General features: G+C 40.7%; 1 protein-coding gene across 1 annotated transcript in view; it reads left to right on the forward strand.

Annotated features, from left to right (window-relative positions):
• Nucleotides 1-15,365: 15,365 nt before the first annotated feature.
• AstA (allatostatin A) overlaps nt 15,366-27,405 on the forward strand; it is a 34,503-nt gene continuing 22,463 nt past the window's right edge. The window contains exon 1 of the mRNA XM_086970762.1: nt 15,366-16,058. Within this exon, the coding sequence (XP_086826888.1) occupies nt 16,048-16,058 (11 nt within the window). The 5' untranslated portion in view covers nt 15,366-16,047. The remainder of the gene's footprint in view (nt 16,059-27,405) is intronic.

Raw genomic sequence — 27,405 nt, forward strand, 5'->3', positions numbered from 1 at the left:
CACATGTGTTTTCTTTTTTTTCGTAGTGTTTCGCTTATTTATCTAGCATTGTTGCCCGCTCGCTTGGCATTGGTGTACATAATGCTCTATTTCAGTAAGTCAGTTCGACGCCACGACTAGTGCATAGTTAAAAGAAACAAATTGTTTGCGACTTTTCATTAAGATCAGTAATGATTGAATTTGTTCCTATTCTAAAATCACGGAAAACATGTTTAGGTTCACCGAACAAGGATTTAATTGGACCGAAGCCTAATTGCTGATGGGAATTATAATGCGCTTTACGCTGAAATGAGAAATTGTCAGAAACCCGTTCCGTTCTTGAAACTAAAGAGTTTCGCAAGCCGGATCTCTACAACTTCGTGAACACTACTATGTAAACAAAACGGTAGTATCTAGAATGGCGAAAAATGTCCATGTTGTTAGATCTTAGGCAGAATTGTCCCATAGGAAATTACTCCATAGGATGTACATTTAAATCGAACGAGGCTGAGGTTAGCATGGCCTTAGATTCCGTAAGTGACATAATTGTAGCTCTTCCGGCTTGTTATTCAACTAAACCGTACAGCCTTTAGGCTAGAGATGTATTTTTGAGTTCTATATAACCGAACCAACAATTTCCCGAAGTGAATTCCTGCTGTCAGCTCTAGCCTGGACCGAAAAACGCGTAAAGGATTACCTTCGAAAAGAATCGACGCACCGCTGTACAGGTTCATTTATTCCATTGTAGCTTTTCGGGTTTCTTTAAAGATGCAGCAAAGCCTACAGCATCAAGCAGTCGTTCTAGCTATTTTAGGAGGTTGTTTTATAATAAATTTATGAAGGTAGATAATATTCGATTGGGAAAGCATTTTTGCTATTCTTCTTATCGCTTCGAGATTGCGTTACGTCTACGGCAGTACAGTTCCCCTGAACGCCATAAGTAAATACCCACGTAGCATTTCAGTAAGGTGAATCACGGTAAACACGAAAACAATGAAAATAATATCTTTTTTTCTATGTGTCCATTGGGCGCAGAAGGCAAACCTTTCAATAAACGTGCTGATCGCAAGCTTTCATGCTCAGATGAGTTCTTACTGGGGTATACTATGATTAGTTATTACCATGTTAGACTGATGCTTTACGTATAGCGATGATAATTAGAAAAATTGCTTCCTTGCTGACAGGTTAGTTGCAGTTAGTAAAAAAGGTGGACATGGAGGCACGTTGCTAGCTATAAGTAGGGGCAATTATGTTCCGAAACTGCTAGTATCCTTTTGCTGTTCAGAAACGTTCTTATACAGTGTTCACCCCGTGCTCACGTTAATTCTACTTGTTTTTATTTTCCTTATCTATGACCACCGCAGACGGCCACATGAGGGATGGATGCAATGCAGCCGGTAGGATATTACCCTTAAAGCAAATCTAGAGCTGCAAAAGCTCATAGGCTAATCTCACGTGTTTTTCTCCCGTAGTTTCATAAGTGTTCGTTAACCCCTAGTAATTGCTAAAATGTGCTGTCAACAATTGAACGCGTTGACAAAATCGAACCATGCAGCCCATATGATTGAATGGGAACAGATCACTTCTATTGTATGAGAACATTTGTCTTTACACCCCAAGAATCACGCTGGCGTCAATACGGGCTTCGTAGCTAGAAGCCCCTCATCGCCTCCCGTAGCCGCCCAACATTGCAACGACAAATTACAACTCTTATCAAAGTTTCGAGAACTTTTTATGATGGTGAAAATGCCTTTCTAAGTCATTATATAAATTACAGAAGGTTATAAATGGTAATGATGCGTATCACAGCAAATGATGATGCTTCGATTGAATGTAAAAGCTAAGCCCTTCCAAACGTTAGGGATTATTACTATGTCACGTTTCTAATATACAAATGGTCGTTTTCAAAATTAAATTGTAGTTTAGAATTGTATCGTTTCATCGTCCAGAATTCTTAGACAGCTCACACTCTTATTGCTTGCATGGAATTATCTTACTCACAGTTGTTCGTATCGTTAAATGGCGCGCGAGTCTGTTTAGCTTTATGGGCAGCAAGACTGTACCAGACGGTTCCAGAGTATTCTATGGCAGCCATAAAAATATGGAAATTCAACAAAAAACATTATCCAGATTTACAACATCGTACAATATGTGTTCGCAGCCAGCGAAACAATACGCGACTTCCTCAGGGTCCAGGGAACTTGAATGGAGCGAAGTCATCATAGATCTCGTGGTAGGAAGTCGACATTCCATCCGGTCTATAGGGTCCACCGTTCGCAATCTGTCTTTTGAATTTCTATTCCTTTGAAATTTGTTGAGCGCTTGCAAACTTAGTTTGGTCCGAAACTGGTCTGTGATTTCGATAGTTACATAAACTTTAGAATTGGATGCAAACTACTTCGAGCAGTTTGCCGTTGCGTTGATATTGAGTTTTAACAGCTTCGGACCGTCGAGACACCAAATCAACAAGTTGCAAATGAAAGTTTCCACTTATCTTTTGTTATCTGCTTCGTACATTGGTCCCACTAAAATAGTTTCTGCAATTCAACAAGCAACATCAATTTTTGTACCAGAAAAAGGTTGAAAAAATTATCTAAGTGTATGCAGAAATTTGGTTAATCTGTGAGGCATCGAGGCCATTCAAGAGCGGATTCGTTTGAAGCACATATACGAAGGAAATACTGCTACGTCATCTTCGCCAAGGAAGTCAATTATTTGAACCTTCTTTTTACCTATCCTTACAAATGCTAACGAGGGCTGACCAAATCACAGAGCGCGCGTGTCCAGCCAAATATGTTCCATTGCAAAAGAGTTAAAAAAATGCCCCTGTTTTCATAATTCTCTGTAGTATGCGATATATCGAGTATTTTGTACATAGACCGATACACCAATTGAGGTACGGAGAAAGTGCAATTTATACTAACCGGAAAAAAAGGGGGCTTATTTGTAAAACAAACTACGAGGCCCATAAAGCGGCAGAACTTCGTGTGACATAATTCGCTATAATATAGTTTGATCATCCAAAAAAGCTTCGCTTCTCAATTGTTTCTTTTAATGGGCTCCGGAGCAATTGTACTAGTCACATTACAGCTAAATATCAGATACTTTAATACGGCCATGGGTATTTCAGGTAATACATGCGTTTCGACTGCAATTGCTGGGAACTACGCCTTCGAATCCTCGTACTAATTGACCTTCCAGTAAATTTCGTGGATTGCCAACTTGCAATAAAATCATTTTCTGCTACCTTAACGTCTGTAGATAATAGCGCTGCAAAACGTATTGATAAGTCGAAACGCGCAGCTAAGTGTGCTTTATTCTTCCTGACCAAAGACCGCAGAACGTTTACAAGAACGACTTCTTATCCCGTGTACAGTACATAGATGTCTCACGCGAAGTGCCCGCTGAAGAGTTAGCGAGTTCTTCGGGATCTAAGACTGATCTCGCCAATTCGTAGAAAGCTGCGTACGATACTGCCTTCTGGCTCCATTTTCTAGTAGTAGAGACGCAGACATGTTGAGGTTTACACTTTATTCTACTCGAGAGCACGGTTTTCTCGCAAATTTTGCCGAGTTAGACCATTCCTATACACAAACCGATTTTATCGTGCACGAGATACCTTTAGAATGATAAGTTTGCTGCGATTCAATTTTGGTAAAAAAAAGTGTTGAGTTTTCCTGTATCTAAACAAAGTTCGTTTAAAGCAAATGGCTTACTTTCAATTTGAGTGAATAAACACAAAAAAATTACCTGTTAGGTAATAGATAACTTTGATTTGTTGACAACGGTCTAATGGTACAGATGTTAGGTACAAGAACAGTGGAAACCTTCGATACAAGGTAACCATTTTTACTATTTTAAGTAAAACAAACCTCTCCTCGGGAAGCTCGTTGACCATGTTTATTTACGGAATAATTATTTAGTAATTGTAAACCTTTTATTCACTTAACGCGTAGACGATTCCCTTCCCTTTGCTCGTGTTTGGGCTGCCCTGAATGATTTTTGCCGTCATACTTAAGGTTGATATTATGCTGCCTTCGTGACAGTGAGTATCGCTAAGTTAGACGCGCATCAAGTTTTTTTTTTATTCTATGTTTTCGGTCGTTGACGATTCCATTAAACAAGCACGCAAATGTGTTAAATAACAATACTTTGTTCGTAATTTTTCGTACAAAATTCGTATTTTTTAAACTGTGCGAATAGGACAAAGCTGGCCTAGGTTAAATGTGCAGTCCCCATCATAACTTAGTACGTAGCATATTTGCCCGCTAATCTTAGGGACACGTTGCGATCTAGGTTCGAACCCAAAAGGCACAAACAGACTTCATTCATTTCGCGCTGGGAGCCAGTCATATGATGGAATGCATAAAGGCGATATAGTACATAAAACGCGAAGCGTCGAGGTTACAAAGGCAAAAAACGAATCTAACGATCAGCCATCACCGTATCAATCAATCAATCAACATCAATGAGATGTCAGTATCAATTGAGCTGGCATTTCCAAACGGCCCATGCGTACCATATGTAGTCAAGCGCGCGACTGTGTTTCGTATTGGACTGAAAGTTCCAAGTAGTTTCTCTTTTCATTCACGTTGATGTTGCGCTACTTTGGCTGATTTGTGCAGTTAACTAATGCTATTTAATAATCCCAACAGGTTTATGCTAGAAACGCTATGAACCTACAATGCTAGGTTTGAGGCAAGTGACGTTCCTACAGTAAACATGCACGCTACCTTCTAGGAACGAGCAAAATACCGCTGAGTTGTTGGTTCATTCTGTGTATACTCCTGTTTTTGTTAGACGAATCGATAAATTGCATCGAATCTTGGCCGTTCGGTAACTTTGTGACAAATTTAGCTTTACCGTAGCAACTTTATACATACAGTGCAATAGTAATGAGAGCAGGGCAAGGTCCCTTTATTGAATCACCTAATTTTGACATTGTCATTAAATTCGACGTCGGCACGTCTGTGCAATAAATCGAAAACGTCTCGTTAAGTATTAGCGATCATTTATTTTCCAAGCACAATTCGTCTGCACTAATATCATTAGAACTAAACCGAGTTTCGTACATAGTGCGGTCCTGGAACGTATCTATTTACGTAGCGAAGTAGAAGCTTCGACCAACAAGCAAACAGAGGGCGGCATTGGTTTGCAGGTAGACACATCGATCTTGGACGCTAATAATAATAATGAAACAAAAATTTGCATATTTTTCATGACTATTATATAGATCCAGCAGGTTCCAACGGACTACCAATAATATTTAGCAGATCTTTAATTGACTAAAATGCATCGGACGCAAGCCAAATTAGGCTTGTAAATACGTGACGTAACGTAGATTTTGATCGTTTCTCTGCTGACTATGGCCGCCATAGAAACGGTTTAACACATAAAAAATTAAGCTTATCAGAAAAAGTGGATGGCTGTACTACACTGCGATGAACATCGGAAGTATCAACTGCCTTACCTTAGTATAATTTACTGAAGTATTACCCAAGTGCTAAGTATAGAAATAGTTGCGCCGTAAAATATGCAGGCGAAGATCGTGATCCGACTCCGAACGATCCCGGATGATTGAGGCCATCGTCCTCAAATCCGAAACCTCCAAAAGATCACATAATCATAGATAGAATTTACGTTTCACATAGCGGTGTATAAGCAAAAAAATTCCTCTTCACTAGTTAACTCCAGATTTATAATTGGAATATACTCTAACTTGCTATCGGTCTATGCCTTTTTACCAACAAGAAAGAATACGTCGTAAACAGCAAAGGAGCTTGCTTGCCTTACTAAAGTTGCAGGAGCTTCGCCCAGCTACTTGCCTCAAACGTGTCGAAACGAGGCATTGATTTGCCTCAAAAGGTAATATATTCTGTCTAGACATGCACTGCAACCGGATGAAGTTCTTTTTGCAGCCCATACAATCGTTGCTTTTATTAATGGAGTCGTAAGCAGCTGTCTGAAGCCGCATCGATGCTTGCTGTTCTGATGTTTTCACTCGGCATCGGTTTATACCTCCCGGACCCGTTTGCCCCTTTCATGCACGGCCATTCCATGGATATTCCGGGTTGTGGATTTCATACAATGTCGTGTAGATAAAGCTGCATGCTCAGGCCGGTACAGTTAGACAGGCACACCGGAATTCGCTGCATATCAAAAGACCTTGAGGCACGAACAAATGAACGCAAGCGGACGGTTCTATTCTTTCTTCTATTTTCTCCATTTTTCGCGGCCTCTTTAGTGCAACAGCTTAAGCGGTACTAGAAGCTATATAGTGTGTTCCAAGCGAGCCGTGTTCTACTCCGCAAACGTAACAGCCTGTGCGGTAGACAAGCTGTTACGCCTATGCAGTTTTATACTCCGCAACTCGACCAGTGACGAATCGCGCCCATAGCTCTTTGCCGTTCCGATCCTATCCCCTATATAACATTTGTGATTTAATCGACGCTAGCAAGCTGACGTCTTTATGAAAATTGGCAATGGGTTTTAACATTGTCGAACAAGATTATCATTTTTCCATGACTGATATACACACTCGTACAGGTGTGTGTCTGCATGTGTTTGTATGTGTAACAGTTCAGCTTGTAGCTGTTAGGATGGTTATTACATGTTTTTTTTTGCACCGTTTTTATGCTCTACATGTAATTATTTTCTTTTAACGGTAGCTTTTCGTTCGTACAAACATAGTCAGTGCTATGCTGAATGCATGCTCGATGTTAACGTTTCAACGGTTCTGAACGCCTTTGTTACGTTGTACGTCTGTGTCTTTTTAATACAATCTCCGGCTATCTTTTCTGCGAAAACATATCCTCGAAATATGGCATCGACGATTTGCCCCCTTGGAAGGAGTAGCCATCGTATACGAGGTTGAAATGAGACTGGTGTGAGAGGCCGTGTGTTTGAGACGAAATATTTAGGAAGGTATCAATTGTACGTCTGCGTTTATCGTGTTTAAAAAAAAATTTAGGTAATCATTAAAAGTGGAACACAAACCTGAGTCTCACAGAAACAAGACTGGAGGTGATTAATAATCTCGACGGGTCACAATTTGCATTTAGGGGCAACTGAGTCCTTCTAAACAGGTGACGACATATGTAAACGACATACTATAGTAGTAAATTATTCAAGGAAGTGATAATAAATATATATGATACCTCTGAGATAATAATACGTCGTATCTAAGTATCTGTAGTGATCTCTTCTCAATAATCTATGAACAAACATGTAGAGAGAAAACAAGTACGCCTACATAAAGCCTAATTAGTATACCGAACGTTAGACAACAAAAAGATTGAACGATGAAAAAGTAGAGTTTTTTTTTTTTTTTCGTTGAGCTAAAACATAGGTTACGTTTAGCTCTTCAATCTATACGAGGATACGTTGCTAAGTTTACCTGGTCTAGCATTATACAATATAAGGCAGGCAGTCATCTTCACATAGTTCCACCACTGATGCAAACGCAATAGAGTTACATAATGATTACTCATTTTTCTTCTTGTCCATTTTTAGTATTTGTTTAGTAATCTTTCAAGTATAACATGCATCAATGGCCTATAATTGCGTGCTATTTTCCAAAATCTTACTACGCATGACGCTCTTCATTGCAAACTAGAATTCCGCGTCAATCTCTAATAAACAGATCACCAATTGGCTTTGTTTATGTCTGTTGTCTGGCAGATAATACGGTGCTATCTAATTTTTTGTTATTCTTTTTTTTTTTTTTTTTTTTTTTTTTTTTAATAATTGACGAGTAAATTAGACCATAGTACGTTAAACGATTTCCTGTTTTTTCCGACTTTTGCTTAACAAAGAGAACTGATCAAGTTTTGCTCTGAGCTTTTGAAGCTACATTCAGAGATTGTACATTGTCGATTTCAGTTGCGCTTTCTGTCCTGTTTTTCGCCGTTACTACTTCTTGATCGGTATATATTGTGGCCAATGAGATCCGATTGAAATAATAAAGCTCGTATGCCGACAAGGTCTGTTCTCGCTTCCTATAAGAAACTACCCGACTTAGAATGAAAACGTAGTAGATTAGATCACACAAAGATGCCGTACTCCATTTATACACTATAAGTGCTCGTGTACATTTTTTAGAAGTATGATGTTTACTCATCGAAAAATACGGGGTTGTGCTTTGTTCAGATGAAGATTCCTAATATATGCCATGAGCAAAGATCTAAAAGTCGAAATTAAGTTTCCAGATTACCACTTTACATGCCTGTATCACAATAGCTTCCTACGTGGCTAGTGTTATTTTTTTACAACCAACTTACGAAGAATGAACTGTTCAGGTGTTCACAGGTAATAGTATCTGTGCACGATAAACCTCTAACTAGTAAATTCTAAATAAATAAAACATATTTTCGAGAGATAAACATGGAAATTGCCATATGTGGTCGGAGTGGTCTTTGTTTGTGACGGTTCCACGTCTGTTATGAGATGTATTTAGCTGAAATGATTGAGTCAGTTATATAATGTTCGCTTCACGGACGTGTTACGCACCTTAATGATCTCTCGAGAGGTGATTGGTGACTGAGCTCTTAGATACATTGCAATGACGTACTTTACACGTCGTACGAAAGCCCGAGCGAAGCGGCCCACGCCTGCCTGTAACATCTTCCCCAATTGTACCTGTTCAGACGTACATAGCATTTTGCGTCATCTCCTCTAGGCCAAACAACAAGATTACCCTCAATGAGCTTATGTGAAACAGCTAAATGTACTAGCGGCTAATATATAACGTGTTTTACAAGAAAGCATTTAGAGTTCTTACTGCAAGTGAGGGTGAGTCTCACTAGTCACCCACCATGATCGCACTTGGGTGACTAACATGTAATGTTCAAGCATGCGTTCAAGCTTGGCTTGTAAGGATGGCCCATTGTCACTCTTTAGGAGCTCGGCCGTGTCCAAAACGCTAAAACGACGCGGAAGGACTTCAGAATCGCATGATACGAACCAGAATCTGCTTTAGAGCTGCTCCGATGATGTTTATATTGGAAAGCAGAGACCTTACAAATACGGTGGCGTATCTTTCTATATAGCTTTGTTGTCTATATATAAACAGGGTTTTCTACTTTATACAATTCTAACCAAGTTATGGAACATATCGCTCGTCTCGTTAAGTAGAATAAAACTTCTACCTTTTTTCTCTATACGCGTTTCTCAGCAAGCATCATTTCAGTTGGTATTCCAAGATTTATACAATGTAGTTAGTATCGAGATTCTACTATGAGTACATATTGATAAAGGTTTTCCCTTTAGTGGGTAGCTTCCTGTGTGCTATGTGCTAACGTTAAACTGTACAGTGGCAAATGTAAAAAATAGCTTCACATTAGTGCTGAAAGCGATCATGCATGAAACTCCGCCAAACAGATCATCGGTTGCATGATTGCCTATTTATTGCTATAAAAAACATTTTTATCACAGCAGTCGAAAATAGATAATGGCTGTACATAATTTTTTTTTTAATTTTTTACACTTATGTACGAAAAGGACATTTTGATTGTTATGCTACAACAGCAAAATAATGATTTTAACCGTTGATGTGGATCGTTTCTGGTTTTTTTTTGTTAACCATTTGGTTTAACTCTAATCTCGTAGAACTTATTTGCATTAACTTTTTACCTTTATTTGTGATTGTGAGCAGAACCTGAGCGATGGGCAACTAACGATCTTGATCTACTGGGCTGATCAAAAGCAGCTGACAGTAGTCAACCATCAATTATGTAAACGACGAGCAAACAATTAGTAAAAACAGAGATCTGGTGACCCAAACTCGTGCGGAAGGCCGTCCAACATTCGATAGAAGCTTGAGGTGCCTATCCATTTCTCGCCGAATGAATCTGAAGTAATTTAGTCAGCTGAATCAATTTGTTGTACTCAGCAAGAGAATAGCATACGGCTAAAATTGACGTCATGATAGCTCCATGCGGACGAAGGCACAATATTTCTTTCACGATGTTTCTACGGAGTGCAAGGCCAGAAATTGAAGACACATCCCATTTGCCCCTATACGTTTGGTCATTCATTAGACAAACCGCAAGGACCAGCCCACCTTGACCGCCAATTAGCACTCATAGCTTTTTAGCATATGTATTGACTAAACGATACACGGGAGGATCTCCACACTCGAAGGTCACCTTTAACAGCTACCATAACCTTATTGCGAAGAACTTGTTGGAACTACTGACCGTAACGCCTGCATTGCAACGGCCGTTCAACGCAGCGTCGGCGTTCTAGGGTTAACACAGCTTTATATGTGAGTGTACGTGAACTGGGGAAGCGGCCTGAGACTCCGCAAAACTCAATTACGGAGCAAATGCCCCCGTCATCGCCAACTACCAGAAGGTAAAAGGCAAACAAATATATAGCCATCCCTGTTTTTCTGTAACTACGGTGTAAGGATGGGCTAAACTATTAGATTGCCAATATATAAAGCTATGTAAAGCCAAACTCTGGATCAATGCTGATTTCGTTTGGCTCTGTTTTTATAGTTTGAGTCATTTTAAGTGTATCTGATGTTACTTCAAATGTTTGCGTTATTATTAACGACAAGTTTTTTTTTGCCTTTCTTTACATTAACAAGTTAAGTTTGCCGCTACATGGGTACAGGAATACGATCCGGTATGGAAACTGGATCCGAATTTTTCAATTTCTCGTTGGGTTATTCAAAATCTACAGTAGAGGCAATTATGGACAAAAAGCTAAAACGGAAGGAATCTATTTTAATTTTTTAATATGATCTATTTTGAATACGACTATAGATGTACGTTTAAATTAAAGGCTTTAAGACCAATTTGTTTATTTTTATTTTACCCAAACTGCTTTTAGTCTAACAGAGCCCTTAATTGCATTTGACTGGTTTCGAGTGAATGATTTAAGCGGCCGTCATCCTTAACTCGATAAGTTCAGGATCCAGAATACCTATTTCATTAGGCGGAATACCGTAAAGCTAAAAGTAGTGGCAAAGCATTTAGTCATCTTTAGAAAGCGCTTTTTTTCAAGGTTTTCAAAAGAAGACTCTGCCAATTCTCCGCTACCCCTCGAACGGATGAAGAATGGAAAGAACAAAGAACCCAAGTATTCTTTTTTGAAGAATTAACCAGTGGAATTTTTTTTGCGATGTCTAGTATTTAACTCTTTCATAGAATTAATTTAGTTGAGACTCACAGTTGACGAATAAATCGACAGAGGTACATTTTTAATTCAACTTCACGAGGTAATACCTCGACAACGATGCATTTGCACGCTAAGCTCACTATCCAGGCACCATTGAATATGCCAGCTACATTAATCAAAACATACAGTTTGTCCAGTTGATTGGATTCGTTGATTTAATAAAGTATTTTCGCTGAGCAATACCAGCAAGAAATTACTTTTGTCTTAGGAAACAAAGGTACTACGACAGTAGATTGTAATTCTGATACTACAATTTAACGATACCGTTTAGCACCTTGATTTTAAGGCTTATTAGGCAGATTTCGTGAAGTACTCAACACGATAATGCCCTCAAAGCTTAAAAACAATGTTTCGAACCTTTCTCATCATTGACCAGTATACCGGCTATTTTCAAATTCAGACAAGTGCTTCGCTTCTGCGTGAAGAAAATCACTCTTGATTGAACTTCGGTGTTTCAGGAATAGGCTATGGTGGACGCATGCCCGATGTGAATTCAGGCGCTGAGACAATGATGTCAACCGTAAACCTTATCCTCCTAAAACTAAGTTGTGATAGCGGGATCGTATGCGTCTGCATAGAAAGGCTCTAACTCGAACGCGGTAAGATGTTTAGCAAGGGAAGTATCTTCTGGACAAGGGCTGTCTCATGTACGTCCGTAAGCTTTTGCTTTCCAGAAACTAGAAGCATACTTCTAACTTTCAAAAAGAAGCCTTGTAATTGTGTTAAACGTCACTGAACAGTTTAACTACTGGAGTTCGCTGGTTATCTATAATTGACATGAATTGTTCTTTACGTGTTAGTTCGCCTTTAATATTAATAGATACGTAAACGTGAAATACGTCTAATAGCAACACAGAAAATTGTCGTACCAAAAATACGAATCCCAGCTCTTCACCACAAAAGGGCCAAAAGGCCGACGCATCTCTATTTTATTATGCAGAAATTAGAATTAATCAAAGTCGCATATAAGAACGATTCATCAAAGTTAGCCAAGGGAAAAAACTATGTACAGCGTATGCAAAGCGTATGTCTCGTGTCTATTTAGGTCTCTAGGTTTCTCGTGCTGCAAAATACGCTTCAAGAGGATGATGCCAGCAGGCTGTTATTCATGACTTGATACTGCACAGTTGAACAGGTTTGTCAGGAATAAGGAAATCCAGGTTGTTGTTTTTAGGCCTTTCTTCTTCTTTTATTAGCCACAAAGACAAGATAGGAGGGTGAATGCAACATGCTTGCTTGTCCCACAACTCGATTCCACAACGTATAACAATGCAACAGCTAGAAAATAGTTCGTAGAAAACTCTAAAAAGTCCTTTCCTATTCAGTTGATCTCATCCCCATGGCTCCTCGGTGAAAGTAAGCAATTGTCAATTAACTTAAGTTTCTTCTTGAGCATCGTGTATAAATATCGCCCGCTGTTTCTGTCGAACGGGACGATAGCAGCAGGCAGGCAGGAGTAACAGGGCATACATAAAAAACAAAGGTCACTTTGAATTGATGCAGCTACTGTACCACAAAATGACAATATTTAATCTATTCGAAATTTTCTCGATCAGAACCTATCATAAAGGTGATCGGTCAACCCGGTTGGGCAGAAACAACAAACTAGCCAGGCAAACAATAGGCTCTTAACATGCTATCCACTATTACCATGAATGAAACGCAAACGAAGGCCTACAATTGTAGCTCATCATGGATCCGTATACCGTGGTCTATTACTTACGCCTTGTTGACTTCTCGTGTGAAACAAGCATGCAACCTGGTTCAATTTCCGGAAGACTTTTGTCTAGTTGAGTTATGAGCTGAAAGTTCGCAATGAATAAATAACCGGAACAGACAAAGCAAGATTTTTGCTTGTCGAAATTTGCACCGTACATACATGCATCCATCATCTCGAGCCGTGTGAAGGGCACAGAAGTTTTTGGGCACCGATTTGTCAAACCAAATAAGCCAATCGATCACTCCGATGTTTTCATTTATCGGCGCAGTGATTGTTTTCCGAGATCTCTATTAACTGTTAATGGGACCAGTTGACCTATGAACAGACATAATAACTACGCCCAATTCCTTGGCCACGGTAAGTATGAGCCAGTAGTAATGGAAGCTCAGTAGTTCTGCACTCTCTCGCGTTGACGGTAAAATAACTGTAACAAAAACGGCACGACATATGCTCATACTCATCGCATTCGTGAAATCATTGAGCTCTATTATATGATGGCTGTATGTCACAACTATCTCATCATAGAATCAACTGGCTTTTTTATCTCTCCCATATATTTTTCACCAGACCGTGTTCTACCACCTCTTTGTACTCTTTTGGGAAGTAATGAAGCTATGGTAGCTTATAATCGATATTTCAACAGTGTGCCGTTTAACGAAACGCGTTTTTCTGTTCACATGTACAGTTGGCCCGTGATCCCCTTTTCGGGGCTAGCTGTAACCCCACACAGCAGGACTTATCTGTAGGCTGAGACTAGGACAAGAAAACATAAATTAGATTTCTTTTAAATAGTTTCGGTAAGTTTCTTTTTAATTCTCTAGATGGAGAATTGAATTCGCCATACCAAGACAACAGCCTTAGGTGTGAGCCATGCATCTAACATTTCTCACTTTTTGGGCGTTCTAAGTGATGATATTGTAGTACAGCAGTCCAGTGTTAGTCGACGCCATTTTTATCGCCATACCAAGTAGCCGTAACGATCAGCCTCTATTAGCGTTCAATGCTAAAATGCAAATTCCCTTATGAGATAGTCTAGAGTTCGAATAGGGAGGAAACAAAATTCTCTTGGGGTCAACTCTATGGAGCAATACTTCAACTTCAGTTGTGTGACTTAACGCTGAATTAATAGCGTTTGGAGGCAGCGTCGGTCGCAAACTTCGATAAAACAACTGAAGATTATTACAGAGAATCAGAAATATTCTTTTAGCACGATCTTCACAGATTTTAGCATAGCTCACAAAAATCGCCACCCATAGGCGGCTTTAAGGTTTTTCTCTATCTATTACATGCCACTCCGATTGCACTCGAAGCGTTTAGTCTTACAGCTAATTTCAACAGGGAAGATTTATTACAATGATCTACATGGCCGACATGATGTATGACATGGTGTGAGCCTTCATTGCTTGTTTAATTCTCACCCGCATGGTCAATCAATTTAATCACTATTGTCATAATATTCAAGTGTTGATTGTTAGAAGCTGGCTGGATAACTTAGTTAGCGCATTCCCTTTTCGTATAGAACATCTACAAAGGGTCTAGTATTTTTCAATTTGGGTTCAGTTTTCGCTCAGTAAACGTGCGTTCACCAAGGTCTGAACACGCACGACTCGGAATGGGTGGGAGGGGGGTGGTGCGCTTGCATAGGCTGCATTTTTTTGGCTGGTAATAACAGCGATCTCAACAGCATTTCTTCAACGTCTTTACATTATTTAATCTTATGGTCTTCATCAGCGATTCTTCTCTCGTCTCCTTTTTGTCTGCACCGAATGGACACAGGTAGGTGTGTAACTGCGTCCGCGTTGAAGCGTCATCATGCAACGAATGTACCCGCTTCTACAACTACCGCTTTCTCTTGCCAACAACAAAGCGTGGCAGCGATTTCGTTCGCGTGTAGAGCTCGTCCGTCCATTGATTTAATCGTTTTGAACGCCCCCTCCCCAATAAAGCATGCGAATTGTTTCGTCTTTAGATCTTCGTGCCGAATTGACGTATCTACGTTAGAGCAAGTGTCGTTCAGGAAGTATATCTGAAGGAGATCCGATTCAAGTCTAGACTGACTCCACATGTCTGTAGCGAGGGCGATCCCGAGAGGAAGCTGCCGGCCCTTACTGCGTGCTGGCTTCGGCAAGAAGTTGTTTGAAACCCCAGAAACATGGCAATTAGCGTCTTCTGTAGATTTAAGAATGTCTAGGAAGGCAAGTAAGCAGATTTAATGGGAGGTCACAGTAAGCGCGGAATTCTGTCTGTCGACTGTACGGTAGCGCAGCCCGCTTGTCAGCAAGGCGAGTGCTACCCCGAATGAGGTTACGGACGTAATATCACTACAACCCCTACTGTGGCTGATCTGTCCTGCTTGGCCTGCAGCGGGCAGCCTCCTCCTGCTAGCGGTTCGTGTAGGTCTCGAGAACGGGGGGCGGGGCCTAATGCGGCAGGCGCGACCCTTTCCACGGCAGCCACCCTCCGAGGGCCATCACCATTGAGGCTTGCAAGAGCCTCAGGACCGAACTCGGCAGTATGCGGCATCTTGTAGCGCCACTTTTTGTTGTAGTGAGCACTGTTTATAAAAGTAGCGGCGTTACCCGCGCTCGGCGTCAGATCTCGTCAGCAAGCGCGACTTGAGCATCAACAGCAGCGGTCCGAACGCCCCATCAGCGTTTGCTGCTCGCACCGGCGCTGAGAAACGATAGTAGGTGTGCGTGTTCGCAACCGGACACGGGAAACGCAAGCGCAAGAGGTCACTGACGTAGCGGCTTTTGGACAAAGTCAACTTTGAACTTTTCTGGCAGAGAAGATTTGTGAAACAAGAGACGAAAGGAAACAACAACTTTAGACGGACATCGACAAGAGTTAACTGGCGGTGTTGAGCTATTCGGTGTAATTCCGAGCTATACCCTGTCTGAAGCGAACCTTCTAATTACACAGACAGCTTGTCAGCTGCTCGTGGACTAGACGACAGGAAGTAGGTGGAAAAAAAGCTGAAGAACGAAGCGGACCTATCCAACAAACAAGTTTATGCCTAGGACTATCCGACTAACTGGCTATCGGCGGTACATCTAAAGTGTGATTCTTGTTCTTTACTGTTTTCATTGCCTTTGATAGTGTGAACCTTATTGAGCAACGAGGGCGCTTGTGGGTCGCTCTGCTGTGCACACAGGCACATCGATATGCAATTTAGGTGAGTTTGAACTAATGTTTACGGATTAGGTTCTAACTGGATTAAGGCAATGGTGTCGATGTCATGGGAGCGGCCGTAGAGGCTATACGCCGGAACTGTACCGAAAAGTTGTTTTGGTTTCCTGAACCAGCACTCGCTAGGAACACAGATAGTTTTATAATAATGACTCAATGACAAACATCTGCTGGACAGCATTTTCACGGGAGTTATTCTAAATACACAATATAATTTGTCAGACAGTAGATCGTGTAACCTGACATAGCGAACGGGTAAAGGCTGGCCAAAACCGGGAAAATTGACTTGCTGGGTAATAAACGAAATGTTTAACCGATTTTTTTTCCAAGTATTGCACCACAGCATAAGTACAGTTTAGACCCTGTGTGTTTTACCGAGTAGAAACTTGGTCGATTCAATCAATTGTAGGCAGACGATTTATTGCCATACACGTCAGCTGCCGCTAAACAGCTGAAATTCAAATCGACATAAGTTTTTTTTCCCTTCGGGGTGTCTATATAGTCGGAGGTAAATGTCAATAATCATGATTAGGAAAAATTAATCTATGCGAGTTTAAGGGGTTAGTTTTGACGGAGCTCCTAAATATTAGTTTATTATTACGAAAACAATAACATGATTGATTTTTCAGCAGAGACAAACTTCCTTAAAACTACTGGTAAAGATAAACTGAAAAGCAAACTTTCATAGGCGACCAGGACATGTCCCTGTGGGCACATTTCGACTGGAGAATTGTCGCAATCTTATCTCGTAAGAGTCCCTCTAAATCTGACCAACATTTACCTGCTTCGATTCGTCGTAGGTTCATTCAAGCAAGCTAACAGAATTTTTCCGATCGGTGAAAAGGAATCAGTAGAAGAACTTGGAAAAGTTCGAGCTTGCCGTGTTCAATGTGGAGTACGTGGTTATGCTTCTAAAAGTACGAGGCAGTTAACAGCAGCTTGCTTACCACGAATTACGATGTAATGAATCAATTTTACCGCAATTTAACAATTGCCGCAGATTTAAAGCCATCATCCCAAACCTTTGTATGGTTCATAGAAAGCTGAAGCTGATCATAGACAGAAATTTTCAACCCGATCATTCAACTAGAACTATTATTTGGATCAGAGTATGTGCTTTACACGTAATGCGCTTAAATTGTTCAACCTTCCCAATAAATTCTAATTATTTCGGTGTTTGAAAGCTCGTTTGATTCACTCTGTAGTCAAATCCTTAACTGTTGCAAGTTAATTGCAGCTGGAAGATATGCTCAAGGTTTATTCAGGGCACAGTTAACTAATGGATGTCCTAAGCGGATGCGGGCGGTTCCTGTTCGGCAACCCTTAAAAAAGATGTAATATGTTCGTCATGAACTTGACTTAAAGAACGATACGAGTTATCCAATATGAGTTTGGCATCACCCGGTTACAGTTTATGGCATAATAGTCACACGGACGGGTGCGTCGCCCTAATCCCGCTACTGGCGAACCCTTGTCCACCTATGATAATGTTACATGGTATTTACACAGAAACAATTCTTTCTAATATACCTAGACAGTGTTGATGTTCTTTATCTGTTTCTAAGTTGAAAATGACATCTGGTTGGTTAACAGAACAACGTTCAAACTCTTGAACTTCCTACAACTCATTAGCTATATTGCCTTATCCTGGGCTTCGAAAAAACAAGCGGTGTAAGTAAAAGAGAGCATATTATACGCATGGTCATAGTATTGAACACAATGATTTCATGGTATTTGTCCATTGCTGCGTGGGAAGAGAGTTAAAGGTAATGAAGGAATGCAGACTAGTGTCTAGGACCACGTTTAAGAGTCGATTAACACGGCTGGCCCTTCCTAATACTGCATAAGATGTCGATTTCAAATCTAGATCACCTCGAATGGCCCTTCCGAGGCCCCTTGTGAGGCCAACACGCTGTCGCTTTACTACCAGGGGGCAAGCACATACTTGAATAACGCTTAAATAATCTAAGCACGAAGATGGCTACAGTTGTACAAGCGGCCTGTTTTTGCAGATTTGCGTTATTCGTGAATGTATTAGTTAATTAATGGGGTTAATATTTAACTCCAACAGAGTGACTGCTGTCATCAAGTGGTACGTTTATCAGCACTGCCATTTGAAACGAATGTTATTTCCATAAGGGAATACATAGATTAGATTGGACAGTATTTTTGCGACGAGTATTGCAAAAATCAAATTGAAGCCAAACTTATAGCCGCCTTTATTTCCGCCCGTCGCTTTTCGTTCTAGCAAATAACACAAAACCCATACTAACCATATGCCAAAATGTACACGAAAAGTACAGATAAAATACCCTATATATAGGGTATTTGATCTGTACTTTATTATTTTTATATTAATCCGTCTCGGTGTCTTGCGGGTGCAGCATACTGCAATCCTCAACTTTAATTTACTTTAATGTTCTCTAACAGTTCAGTGACCTTTTCTAAAGAAGGCGTTCGCTCGCCATGAGATCTCAATACAACCAGAATGAGTATTTCAATAGACGATTACCAGTGTGATGTCGTGTCCCCGTGACAGCGCAGTAGGTAACGTGCTTGCATAGTTAAATCAGAAAGCCGCGATGATTGAACTTCGAATCCAAGCGGAGACACCCTTCGCTTCGTGCTGGGAGCCATCTATCCGACGTAATATCTTTTGGCATAAAAGGAAAAAATTGCAAAAAAAAACGCAAAACACAGGAAACAAAAGTTTGCTTTTGAGCGACGTTTAGCGTTTCGAGCGTCAACAATATAAATCTATATAGCTTGCTCTATATATTATTGCCAATGCAAAACTTGGATTACGCACAAAAAACAGGCCAACGATTGCTTATAATTAAATCAAAAAACCACGGAGAGCCTGCCACATATAATTACAGCAGACGCACAATTAAAGATCCGACGTTTCTAATGCGCTGCATACCATAAGACAAACAAATAGAAATGTCTACATGAACATTGTTATTGTCGTATTTCCGCGTTATCATTATTCCATCAGAGAGTTAGACGGTAGGCTGGCTCCCGGCACCAAGCGAACTCGTGTGTCTATGCCCGGGTTTGAATCTACACCACACTGTGTCCCTAACCCTGTAAATATATAGATGTTCGCTATTGTTGCATTCCATTTCATTTTTGAAAACATTTCACGTTTTCGTTCAAGCAGCGTTTCGAAATTAGCCAACGGAACAAAACACTCGTCGTAGTGGCAGGAGTTGGTTACAACATACAATTACCGTTACCCGAACTTCATCGTAAATCATTTTGCCGACGAGTGTTTTTGGAGTACTCCTGCAATTGAGCCATCATCTGTCTTAGGTGTGCGTTGTGCCGTTGTACTTTTCGCAGTTCGACTTTCATTGAGTATTACCCTCCAAAGTCCTCCGGGAATCAAGCCTCCCCTGCGAAAGTCATTGAATTCAGAGGGCGAACTTTTCATCCAGTAGTAGCCCAGGCGGCATCTGCTTATATCTGACTGGTAAATTGTCTACTGCTGGGTTATATGGTAGCTCATCCGAATGCTTTCAAAACTAATCCTCACATGTGTCCCGAAAGTGGAAACCTCGAAAGAGAGAAATGATCTTTCTATATTATTCCGAGTCCGTTTTTAGATATATATAGTAGTTTAGACAACTAAACGTCAGCGGTCCGTGGTACAAGGCCCGTCACCCGTACCGTACGACAAGCGTGAATAAACACATACAGAAGGATCTATTTAAAATATTAGACAAACACGAACTCGTTTTCCTGTTGGGGGTACAGTCAATGAAATAAAGAATTCCTCAATTATAGAAACGTCATGCGGTCACAATAATGTGTGTAGACACCTCTAAGAGATCATGGGATGGCGTCTACCGCGACCGATCACTCACCTGGAATGTGGTAACATCTACATTGTACATCCGTTTTGACTTAGTAAAACCTGATATTGGAACATGCCGTAGTCCAGCAACCTGCCATAGTCCAGCAACCTGCCATGCACGTTTTGTACATAGTCATCGCTTAAACGTCAGATTCAACATTCATAGTTAACCTCGTATTCTAACCTCGAAAAAAATGTCTTGAGTTTTACCGCCGTTGCTTCGAGCAGTTAGCTGCTACGATAAAACGAAGTATGTCTACTCTTGGTTTCGAACTTCAATCACCACTACGTGTCCTAGCCCTGAGTATCCTTTAGAACGCTTAATTTACAATTCTTACAATCTATCAAGCCATCCACTCGTGCTCGATTCGTCGTTCTCGTTTGTTGACGGTAACAGATGGAAAGATAGCAAATTGGAAGGGCAAACGTGAACGGCAACGTAAAGTTTAAACCGCTACAGCGGTAGCATTCACGTTAACAAGGGGAGCAGCAGGACAATGATGATTATGAGCCATCCGTACTATTGGCTTGCTATTTTGAACTACCCGTTTGTAAGCGGCTGAATGAGGCATTAAACGACACGTTATCTGTAACCAGGAAGCATAATATAATGGATAGAGAAACGTTCCTTCTAGTACCTATTTTTTGAACAAGTCTAAGGTTGCGAAATAGGTTGGAAAAGGCCGGGAAACTTACAGGAAAATCATTTCCATAGCATTTATTGGATCCCTTTTTTCGTCTCCCTTTCAGGAATACAACTTGGAAACGACGTACAGTCCAGTTTGGCAAACATAATTTAGACATGTAGAATGTACGGAACACTGAAATGTTACATGACATCAGATGATGGCTGATCATAGTATAGATAATGTCGTTCAGTTGGCCAAATATTCTTCATCACCTTTATATGCTATCCTTCATGTTGCATCGTTAATATTTGGCCCTGCTCATGGCAAACGACTAGTTTCAATTGAACTCAAACAGATTCGGGAGACGAAAACATTCGACGACCAAAACAAACGATCTCGTATTTGATTTTAGAAGCAAGTGATGTATTTAGTTGGACTCGTGAGGCCCAGACAGTTTTTCCTCAAAGAACGTCGAGTGTTTACTGGACCGTATTTACTTACTCTGGTTTGTATATGAGTTCAGATAATTTATTCCTAACGAAGTTCCTTGCTTTTTTTTTCTCTTATGATTGCGTGCGCCGTCGGGAATTATCACTGAAAAGACGACATGAATTATTGGAAGTCTTTTAAGGTCAGGAGTTTACCTAACTACCATCCTATAAGGGCACACACTTCAGCCGACAAAAATAGCACACGGAACTAGCCAGTACTAAAGACTTGTAAATAGCCTCAGAGTCATGCTGCGGTCCCTCACCTCTGGCAGATGCATGAACGACGACCATAACCTAGTTCGCAAGAATTTAGAGCTTAGAGAGAGACATGATATCTTTCTCAACGGAACATCACTAAACAGTGGTGTATTGGGCCTTAGATAGTAAATGTGTCAGTGGACAGAATCAGGGACCATGAGTAGAAACATGCGCTAACTCCTTAGTCGCTGCCCAACACTGGCGTTAGCGATTCTGAGACTCCGGTTTCGCCCCCGGACACAAACGTTTAAAACATAATTTCAATATTACTTGCATTCTGTTATTTGTCCCTCATAGTGGTGACGGCATGTGCTTCAGTTCGTACCTACTTGCCGTCAAAGGACAATAGCGGACACGGCCGCAATCACGTGATTCGTCTCATTATTCCTCGTTTGCTAGCGAAGCGCAAAAACGGGCAAAGTTTGCACTTGCAATGGCGTCCCACGACCACAACAAATGTCGCTACTGCTGCTGTAACTATAGTGCCACAGGGATGCCTCTGCAGCTGATGAAGACACCGATGGCGACACTGTATCATCGTTGTGTCATGTCTTACGCAGCACCTTTGTCGCGTTTCTTTTGCTAATCTTTGCCGTCTCTATTTCAGTTCTGCGTAACTTCGCTATTACGAGAGAGCCTTTCCCGGCCAATCATCGGGACATTCTAAAATTTTGGTGATTCAGTTTCACTATTATACGAGTATATACACGTATATATTATTTAGTATGGCCTACTCGTCTGTGGGACATGATTCTTTTTTGGGTCAATTTCGTTTAAAACAGTGTAGTATCGTTGAACCTGTAATGGAGTTCCGACGTACCTGAACGGAAACTCAATGATCTTACAGCTGTTAAGGCTTAGCCATGGCGCGGTGCATATAAGGCCCCACTGTGTGTTTGCGTTATGGGAGCGGTAATGCGAGCGGTATAGTGGGTTTGTAGTTGTAGAGCAATCGCCCATGATGCACGATGCTGCTTTACTGTGCGTCAACATCACCAATCAAGGCTCGTATGTTACTCTGTGATAAAATCGAAGGTTTAAAGAAAAAAAAGGTACGTCCTCTTAATAAGATGCGTATGCGATTCCTAGCAACGGTGCAATAAACTCCGCAATTAGCCCCTACAATGGCGTCATTGCAAGGAGTAATCGCAGATTTTATTACTGTTATTTATCTGTCCTGTGTATTTGTCATGATCCACATCTTCTGGTTTGTTATTGGCGAAAATACAGCTACGGGCATACTAGAAATTGCCGAGCTATGAACCCATTAACGCTGTGATCTACGGCTTTGTTTGGCCGCTTCGTTCTCATTAGTATCGTCGTTAGGTCGCCGAGACGCTGTCCACTACGTGCGCATACGTAAACGTAAAAATGAAATACGTCTTTTTGTGACTAAACGCGCCCGTTGTTGTTTGCCGCTCGCTACGTTTCAAAGTGACTTCAATGTCATTTCTGTATAAAGAAAAAAGTAGTCCTATGGAAGTCGATGCTATTGTGCGTAAACTGAGACAGGCGCCAGGTCGTTGTTGACCATCCGTCTATTTTACTGGCAGCTTAAGTTTTTACAACTTACTATAATTGATTTGATAACAGCGCGCTTTGTCTGTATCCAATTATTTGCTATCACGAGGACATGGTCTCCATCATGGTGGTCGAATATTGACTGCATAAATGCCTATTTGAGATAAAATTGGCGGATATAGGACAGATGGCTCGAAACAAAAAAAAAAAAAACAGATTTTTAAGCGGTAGGGAGTAGAAGAGTGTCAAGCTGCTACCAGGTCAAAGCTGTATCATCTTACTAGTTGCAGTTTGTATGGAGAATGGAAATTGTTCAGATATTAAAGCTCGAAATATACTTTATGATACAGGTCGTTTATACGATGCAGTAAGCCCCGTGGCCTCTTGTTTCATTCTCTTCCTATCTCTCTGTCCGAGCGAGGGTTTACGACCGGATGCAGGACATCATTTCTATAAGTAGGCTGCTTGCTCTGCAGAGATTGCGACCCAGATTAGGTATGGACGAGTTCACCGCGATCAGCAACAGTAAATGTTTGATTGTGTCAGGGGGGGGGGGGGGACAAAAGTTGTCAAGATGTATAATAATATTTTTTTGCAAATCAAACGTACATGCTATCCCTGTCAATTAGCAGATCAGGTGTCTGCCTTCAACCATAATATCGTAAAGACAGCCTGTGTCTGACTAGCGGGCTTCATCCGATTTTTTAGTGAACATAGCATCACCACTGCCGTTGAGTTGATTTGAAAAATTGCGGGTGACCTTTTTTTTAAGACTGTCTTAGAGGGATCCTTTTTTCCTAGGCATGGTTTGCGCGTAGAAACTCACTGTCCAATACGCATTCGGTATCATAGCCAGGCAAGTTCGCTTGTATCATTTTTAGCAATCGCTTTGATCAGCCTGTAATACACTGATCTCTTGAAAAAAAAACGCTACGAAGCACAAACCGTCGGATGGACTCATCACAACTGTTTCTATTAGACAGTTAACATACAGAAAAATATTGTACCTACAGGAACGTCTATAGGCCTATCTAAGAATTGACTAGGTCAAGATGGTTTTTAAATTTACGGACAAAGTCGTAATGACGTATGCTAACAATCAATAAAATTTGTGAACGTAATGATAGCATAAAGTGAATGATGAAAAATCGCTTTGGGAATTATATCCACAAATACCTAATTCGGCACCTAAGGGACATCTTCCACAAAGTTCTTTGATGTTACGCATAACCTAATCGTAACAGGACCGTGACCTTTTTTTTTTCAATATTCACAACATTATGGTAATAGGCACGTCAGGTATATTTATAAAGTTACTAAAATGTGGTTTAATCAAAAGAGGGAAACTCTAGATGACAACGGATCGAATTGGACAAAATGGATGCTACTTACAAACCATTGTAGATTAGTCTAACTTCTTAATCTAGAACCAATCACGTACGCCTAGATACGACTAGAAAACTTGAACTTAAAAGCAAGCATTAATGCTTTTTTGCAGCATTAATAATACGTAAAGCATAAATATATACTGAATAGCTATATATTAGTAAGCCCCGTCGTTGCTTGCTGGAAATCTTATGAAATAGTGCTTTAAACCATTCCCGCACGAAGGTTGCATGTAACAGTTCTCTAAGAATCTGCATTCAAATACATACAAACGATGTGATGAAACAGCACGTTGGTACGTACGTATTGAGCTAATCCTCACTCTGGTCCAAATCGAAAACTAACCCATCGAAACTCTGAATACCTAAATTATTCTGGGCTTTTAGCAGATGTCAGTGGAACTATATAAATATTTTTATCGTGTCAGGCCGGACCGCAGGCCCAAGGTATCTATCTATCCGATGTTAGTGATGCTCCATACCGTGTCAAATGATAGAAAAAAAACATTAGTTAACAATATGTAATATCAGGTACAGTATCCTCGAACAAAACTTATTCCTTTTGCAATGAAAAACTACTTTTTTATCATAATAATGTCGAATAGTCGCTTGCTTACCCAGAGGCAACAGACAAAGAATCACAAAGATCATTATAGTGACATAACAAAGTGACGGGTATGGATTCCGATAATGACACACGACGCGAACAAAGTTCGGGCATCGTAAACATTGCTCAAATACTATGCGTTTCTCGTAATGTTTGCAAAAACAAAGAGATCGAAACAATGTCTGTGTATATTTTACCTGGATCGAAGTAAGGCATTGACCAATATCTATCTATATGAGTTTTCTACAGTAACAAACGTCCTTTTTCGTCATTTACATTACAAAACGTCAACATTCTGAAAACCTGGAAGAGAAATGCAATATTTCGTTGAACACGACGCCCGTACACTTGTTTAATATACCAATAAAAGATCCCATTGCGACTCTTCTGACAACAAATAGTTGAATGAGTTCAGGTTCTCTGTAGAGAAGAAACATTTATACTATGCACGTCCTAGATATCCGAGAAATAGGAATAGAAACCACCTATCTGGGCTCGTATAACGAACCTTGAGCTTTCTAGCTCTATGCTACAATAACTGGCGAACGAAATCTAAGGCAAAACGCAATTAATTGCTTTTCAGATGCTAGACCGTAATTTAACAATAAACGAATTTCAATTCAACAGCTCTTGTTACCTAGGAATCAAGTACTCTTTAATTGATAGGAAACATCTTTAAATGTCGAAGCGTTCACCCCAAGCAGAATCAAACGTTATGAAACAATCCTCTTAACGCCTCTACCGGACGTAAAATTTAAGACATCGATAGAAATGCGATAAAATGTTTGCAACGATAGGAAGAACGTCTGTTTCACTCTTATTATCTCCTAATCACCAACTGATAACGGTGCAGGAACGTTGTATCCGGGCGTATTCTGCTGTTTCTGCGATCGCTAGCAGTTCCGGCTCTGAATGAATGAATATTAAGAAAAAAAAAAACTTTCAGCTTCACAACCTGCCAACGCGAGCTTCCCTGTATTGAAATTAGGCAAAAGCTGTCGGCAAATCATTCTGCTTTTCAGAATTCCATTTTCAAATGCTCCCACCGCAAACATACTACGGCACCACTCGAGATCCGAGTTTCTTTCCTCTGTGTGCCACACACCCATTCAGTATTCACGTCTTTAAATTAAGCCTGTGACCTCTCAGATAAACCCAGTTTCTCCTAGATTCTCGAAATCGGGACGTGGCTTAACTCTGACTATTTCGAGGGTCTTAGAGACAATAGAATCGAGTCACTTCTGCTTGCAAAACATGATGCTGTTCAAGTTCTCTTGAGATTTTTTTTCGCGTTTTCGTCCGACCACCCTCGACCATAGGGCCTGGTTAATGCGTCGTCCTCTCTGTCAATAAGTAAGCTCTGAACGGCCCTTCGTAGCTGCCTATCGGTACCTATTGCTTCCCGGCAGCAGCAACTGTTCAAACAACGAATCTTCGAGCGACCAACTAGCCGCATCAAGTACCCTGCTCTTCAAGATTTGCTTCGTCCCGAATTAATTTTAATTGAAAATCTAATTGACGACGACTCCGCTGGACCACCTAAAGGAGGAATCGTGGTGAGTCTCCCTCAGACTCACCGAGTCGGTACAACTCATGCAGACCGCTCCCGTATGCCCGAAGGACTCCCCCTTTATATCTCACTCAAATACGAAAGGCCATTTCCATCACAGGCCAAACGCTCCATTGCTCTAGTTCGCCGACAGCTCCTTGTTCGTTCTATAATCGATAGCTTTTGACCATCCCAAAGTAACCCATCCAGTAAGATCGTTGTACAACTGTAGAATAAGTACGCTCGCGTTGATTGTTTTAACGGGGTATTAGGTGGCAGGTAGCGGCCTCAATCAGGAAATGATGTGATCTATTCTTATGATTGTTCTATTGAAAGCCAGATAAAATAGATGGTTTACATGTGACGAAATATCAAATGCTTGGAAAGACCAAACGTCTCGAAACCGAAAGAGATTACTAAGTACTTCGTGGTTATCGCCCGATCACGACCACGAAATAAGTTCGGAACAAACTTCATTCCTGCTGACGTTCAATGGAAGTACCAGTTACAATAAACGCATGAGGGCAGGAAAAAAGTCCGAGTAATCGATTTTAGAACGTATCTGTTTGCAGTGCGCCGAAACTTCGCGCTTAGTGGCGATTACGCGCTGTAACGCGTCGGTTATCATAGGAAATATTACTGACGTAGGCCAACTAGCAAATGAATAATCAAAAAAAAAGCTGAAATAAGACAACAGAAAGGCAACGAATGAGTTAAAACGGGTCAACATTTAATGAATCTGCACTTAGCTATGGCCAGAGCGTGCTCGAGCTCCTTCAGAAAACCGAAGACTCGTTCCGTTTGATAATGTAGTCAGTTACTAGATGATGACTGTTGAAGTTCTGTGCCATCGAGTTCAACTGCTCAGGCGCAGCCCAGTCATTACTTGGGAAAATGTGCTAGAGAGACCTGACAGAACTAACAAATATCAGATAATAGACTCTTCTTGCAATCCCCCGACCGTAAAGTGCAATGCAATCTACGATAAACTCAAACCAATACAATGCACATAGGTATGATCCACATGTTTACAA

This window comes from Varroa jacobsoni, unplaced genomic scaffold (assembly GCF_002532875.2).
Source record: "Varroa jacobsoni isolate VJ856 unplaced genomic scaffold, vjacob_1.0 scaffold_1047, whole genome shotgun sequence".
Taxonomy (NCBI): domain Eukaryota; kingdom Metazoa; phylum Arthropoda; class Arachnida; order Mesostigmata; family Varroidae; genus Varroa; species Varroa jacobsoni.